Source organism: Colobus angolensis, unplaced genomic scaffold (assembly GCF_000951035.1).
Source record: "Colobus angolensis palliatus isolate OR3802 unplaced genomic scaffold, Cang.pa_1.0 Scaffold116, whole genome shotgun sequence".
Taxonomy (NCBI): domain Eukaryota; kingdom Metazoa; phylum Chordata; class Mammalia; order Primates; family Cercopithecidae; genus Colobus; species Colobus angolensis.
In genome coordinates, this window is record NW_012112697.1 from 6,001,748 (window position 1) to 6,006,890 (window position 5,143).

Below are 5,143 nucleotides of genomic sequence, written 5' to 3' on the forward strand. Positions count from 1 at the left end.
AGGTTGCGCCACTGCACTGTAGCCTGGGCGACAGAGCAAGACTCTGTCTCAAAAAAATTAAAAAAAAGTAAAACTAAACAAATTGGAGGAAAAGGAATCCCAACATTTAGGACAAACTAGCCTCTTCTGAGATGGCCCAGCAGGAACCTGTATCTGGGAGCTGGCACGCTGGCCTCACTGCAACACACTCACCTGCGTGTAGTGGGTGCAGGTGGCATTGCGGGCACACTCCCCTGCCGCGTGGCTGTACCGCTGCCCCTCTGCAAACCACAGGCTGACCACTTCGACAAAGGACGCTGAGCCCGCGGGCAGAAGCTGCACATTCCAGCCCACTGGCAAGGTGCGCCACGGGGCAGACACCAGGCTTGGGATTGGGGTTCCACAGAGGGCTGCCCTGGCTTGAGCCAGTTGGGCCAGGCTGTCACTCCAGTCCTGCGGGGAGCACAAACAGAGACATCTGTGGGAGGCCTTTGACTGCTGGGCCAGGCCTCCCCTACCATCTCTGAGCATCCACTGGGTGCCAGGTCAGGAGGCAAAGAGAGCACTGGATGAGGAGTCCTGCTGGAGGAAGCACTGGTGTTGTCTGATGCTCATCCAGGAGGAGCCCGGCCTCTCAGGACTGAGCCTCCATCTCTGAATCCTGTTGTGGGCGTCCTTCAGCCCTGCCCAGGCGGTGGGATGGGCTCCTGCTGTCTTTCTCCCATCTGGTCATGTGAGCAGTGCTCACACCTTACAGACTGGTTCTGTGTTTGGGCCCTGGCCATTGTCAGAACGGCTCCCCTACTCCCACCCGGCCAAGCTGCCCTCCTGTGATGCAAAACGCCCTACAGCCACGCCTCTCTGCCCTATTCTCCTGCCCCCGGTACCCACCTCTTAGGCTCCCTACTACGCACAGCTGACCCCGCCCCCTCCCTCTTCTTTTTTTTTAAGACAGAGTCTCACCCTGTTGCCCAGTCTGGAGTGCAGTGGAGCAATCTTGGCTTACTGCAACCTCCACCTCCCAGGTTCAAGCGATTCTCCTGCCTCAGCCTCCCAAGTAACTGGGATTAGAGCCATGTGACACCACATCTGGCTAATTTTTGTATTTTTAGTAGAGACGGGGTTTCACCACGTTGGCCATGCTGGTCTCAAACTGCTAACCTTAGGTGATCTGCTTGTGTCAGCCCCCCAGAGTGCTGGGATTACAGGCCTGAGCCACCGCGCCCAGCCCCCTCCCTCTTCTTAAACAAGGGGCCTGGCAATCACCACCCCTGGGTGACCTGCTGCAGCCCCTTGATCTCCCGAGACTCTCTGAGCTCATCTGTAATTGGAACAGGGCGGTGCCTGTAGGATAGAACTCACAAGCACTGAGTGGGTGCAGGGTGGGGGGCCCTCAGGACTGCACCCCAAGCCAACTTTACCCTGCACTAATGTCCATCGGGGTTTTACCTCTGATGAAGGCTGGGGTCAGGAGTTGGGGGCTCCCCAGGGTCCCTCAGCAACCCCACACCACCACAAGACCTTCAGTCTCCACTGTGTCCAAAGAAGGGGTGCCCCAGAGCCCTAGAGGCCCGGAGGGTGCTCGGGGCCGGGCCATGAGGGAGGCTGAGACATGGAGCTCCATTTGCACCTTTATGGAAATGAAGTTTTCTAGGACTTTGACAAAAGGGCCCTGGAAAGGGTGCCAACTGCCAGTCATCGACCGCCGCAGGCCCTCCTGGGGTCCCAGGCAGGAGTACCCACCACGGAGGTCACAGCTGGGAGCAGCCCTGGCGGCACCGGGTCTGAGCCTGAGGAGGGGCAGAGCCGCTCAGGGCAAGGAAAGGGAGAGAAGCGACCTCCCCCATTTAGCCACCCCACCCCCACCTCCTGGGAAACGGACCTTAGAGTGCTCAAGGACGCCACTGTGGCCGCCTGCCTCGGAGGAGTTCATGGGAAGCAGCCATGGGGAACCCTCCCGCCCCCACCACCCTGCCCTGGCTCCCTGGCCTGCTAACATGGGCTGGGGCTGCTGGGGTCCCAGACAATGGGGGGCAGCGTTTCTGAGCCCCCAGATGACAGCCCCAACCCAGCAGCCTCAGCCGGGCTGGTGGAGAACACTATACCCCGATCCCCGGCCCCTGCTGAAAATGTGGACTGAGTGAGCGGAGAACATGGGCAAGGCCCGTCCTAGTGGCTCAGGTAAGCTCAGGAGGAGGCGCTGGGTCCTTGCACAGAAGCCCCACCCCAGCCCAGCAGGACCCTCTCCCTCCCTGGCCCGCCCATCCTGCAGGGCTCCTTCCCTGGAGGAGGGGATCCAGCTCCTCCAGGGGCTCCTGGTCTCTGTGGCAACAAGATGCCAGGGAAGGCCCAAGGTCCTGCCCTTCAGGCAAGTGGGAGCCAAGGGGCCCGACCTCCTGAACTGAGGGTGGGGGGGTTAAGAAGTTGCAGAGACCCCCAGCAACCAGGGCCTTGGTCCCTCAGGGCCAAGGTGCCTGGCTGTGCCTGCCCACCCTGGTCAAGTGGAAGAGTGCCTGGACAGGCATGGCCTCCCGAGCTGCCCTCTGGAGTCTGTGCCTCCAGCCACCCCCCTGGCAGAGCCCAGCTGGGTCTGGTACTCACCAGCCTCCGCATGTCAGCCGCAGGGGGCTGGACCCAGCTGCGCAGGCGGTTGTGCAGGGAAAGGAGCAAGAAACTCTCCTTCCTGTTCAGGGCTGGGGTGGGGAGAGAAGGGAGTTCTTTCCGTTCTTAGGCAGCCCGAGGATGGGGGCACCTGTATCCAACACAGCAAAATAAGCACGCGCCCCCACCCTGAGAAAACAAGATGGGAGAGGAGTGTGGTGGGTGCAGGGGACGGGGGTCGCAGCGATGCAGCCAGGCTGAGAGAGAGACCAGGTACAGCAGGCGTGGGCTGAGTGCTGGGGTAGGGGTGGCGGGAGGGAACAGGGGTGGGGGCTGGGTGTAGGGGGCCCAGCCCTGGCTCCCAGTAGGCCCCTGTCTGGGGCTCCTCTGGGCCACTGAGTTGCTCCAGGCCCCAGGCACAGACTCCCTTGGGCATTCCTCCTTGATCCCAGCCTTGGCCCCGCTTCCTCCTCCTTCCTCCCCAGTCCAGCATCCACCCCTCACCGCCCCCAGGCTGTCCCAGGACTTCCTCATTAAACCACCTGCAGGACTGGCCTGGGGCTCAGACTTCCAGAAGTCTCCTAGCACCCACTCCACAGAGCTCGTAATGATGCCTCCACCTACCTCCTCACCAGGTGTCCCTTACCTCCAGCCATCGGAGCCTGCTCCTGTAGCTGGGGTGGCCACACCTCTGCCCAGGTGGTGCAAAGGAGGGCCAGGAGCACAGCCAGGAGGTACCCCCAGCCAGGGGAGGTCTCCGAATGCAGCATGGGTCTGTTGGGCCTGTCAGGCGCTCCGAGCACAGCCTGGCTCAGCCACCCGGCTTGTTTCTCAGGCTGGATGGAGCTATTCAGAATCTCCAGGAGTCAGGCTGGGCTGCTGGACAAAAGAGGGAGGCTGGTGAGTGAGTAATCAGTGTGTCCAAACAGCCTCCTGTTGGTGCTGGCATGAAAAGAGACGACTCCGGGGGATGCCTGCCTGCTCTGGCCTCAGCCTGGCCAGCCCGCCCCCGACAGCAGGCAGAGTGGCGTGCACTGACCCCGCGGCCCCTGCTAATCATTGTAGGATTATTAGCGCCCTTGGGGAGCCCCCAGAGACCCCGCTGATTGGCCCACGGACATTCCAGGGTTGCGGATTAGTGACCAACGGCTGTGTCCTGGCTGGGACAGTGTCCTCCGAGCCCACTGATGGCTTCCACTCCCCAGTCCTGGGCCCTGGGAGGAGGCCGGGACCTCGGCTATGGTCCTTCCGGTGAGCAGGAACTGGGCAAGACCCCAGGGGAGTTCTTTCCTTTCTTAGGAAGCTCGTCCCAACCCCCCAGCCATGAATTAAACATAGGCAAGAGGTAACCGCATACCAGAGAGGTGCAATCTGTGGGCCGAAGAGGGGTGGGCTGAGGCCACACCTGCGCTAGGAAAACGGTGCCTTAGGAAAGTCTGTCCGGGCAGTGTCGGGGGCTGGGCCCAGCCCCGGTGCCCACCACTTTCACCCACGTTGACTATGGGCCATGGGGGAGTGAGGCAGAAGGAGTCAAGGCAGGTGGGGACCAGAGCACGTGATGTCCTTGGCTGACTCCAGTCCTGCTCGGATCAAGTCTGCTTCTAGACAGGCGGCATAGCAGGAGGACAGCACCTTGCCACGATGTTCTGTGGCCCGGCCGTGGTTGGCATGATCCCACCAGAGTGAGCTGGAGCAGATCTGCACCATGGGCCATGTTTCTCAGAAAATACAGGGCTGTCCTACAGGCCGCAGCCTAATACCCACATTCCTCTCGGGGCAGATCAAAGGTTATTCAACCAGGTCACAGCCTTGCAAACCAACTACGTCCTCCTTCTGGAGTTTGTGTGATCCCTGGCCCGAGCCCGCACCCTCTCGGAGCAGGGTTCCAACTCCGTGGAAGCTCCGCTGAGATGCAGGTAGGGTTGGCTTTCCTGGGGAAACACCAGTGGAATGTGGCTATTGTCATGGGTGCCAGGGAAGCGGACGAGGCCAGGGATACAGGACGTGCAGGCAGTCTGGAACTGCGTGTCCCCCACAATACCTAAGGGCTCAGGAGTTTCTTCTCCCTCAAACAGAAACCCAGCACCCTCAGGGTCACCGCATGCAGGTCCTAGCAATGCTTAATAGTTACCTGTTTTTTGGTGTATTTTTATTTTTATTTTTTAGACGGTCTCACTCTGACACTCAGGTTGGAGTGTTATAATCTCAGCTCACTGCAGCCTTGACCTCTTGGGCCCAAGTGATCCTCCCACCTCAGCCTCCCAAGTAGCTGGGACCAGGTGGGTGTGCGCCACCATGCCTGGCTTATTTTTTTATTTTTTTGGTAGAGATAGGATTTCGTCGTGTTGTCCAGGCTGGTCTCCAACTCCTGGGCTCAAGCGATCTTCCCACCTTGGCCTCCCAAAGTGCTGGGGTTACAGGCAGGAGCCACCACACCTGGCCAAGCCACCTGTGTTTATCGAGCTCACAAAGCCTGTTTGCATGTGTGAGTTCAATTACTGAACTAAAGCCTGTTTGCATGTGTGAGTTCAATTACTGAACTAAAGCCTGTTTGCATGTGTGA

The 5,143-nt window shown here is 60.0% G+C and overlaps 1 protein-coding gene and 1 long non-coding RNA gene across 4 annotated transcripts in view; one reads left to right on the plus strand and one right to left on the minus strand.

Moving 5' to 3' along the window:
- The window catches only part of LOC105526323 (C-type lectin domain family 18 member A), a 13,708-nt gene extending 9,400 nt beyond the window's left edge, over positions 1-4,308 (minus strand). For 2 of the 3 annotated variants that reach the window (XM_011962290.1, XM_011962276.1), the window contains exons 1-3: positions 3,227-3,606; positions 2,581-2,672; positions 193-432 (exon numbers count right to left, since the gene is read on the minus strand). In XM_011962290.1, the coding sequence (XP_011817680.1) occupies positions 193-432; positions 2,581-2,672; positions 3,227-3,350 (456 nt within the window). In that variant the 5' untranslated portion in view covers positions 3,351-3,606. Of the gene's footprint in view, positions 1-192; positions 433-2,580; positions 2,673-3,226; positions 3,607-3,985 lie in introns of those variants that run through there. The other variant, XM_011962283.1, reaches the window with a different exon arrangement.
- The window catches only part of LOC105526319, a 19,293-nt gene continuing 18,335 nt past the window's right edge, over positions 4,186-5,143 (plus strand). The window contains exon 1 of the long non-coding RNA XR_001004064.1: positions 4,186-4,496. This is a non-coding gene — a long non-coding RNA (uncharacterized LOC105526319). The remainder of the gene's footprint in view (positions 4,497-5,143) is intronic.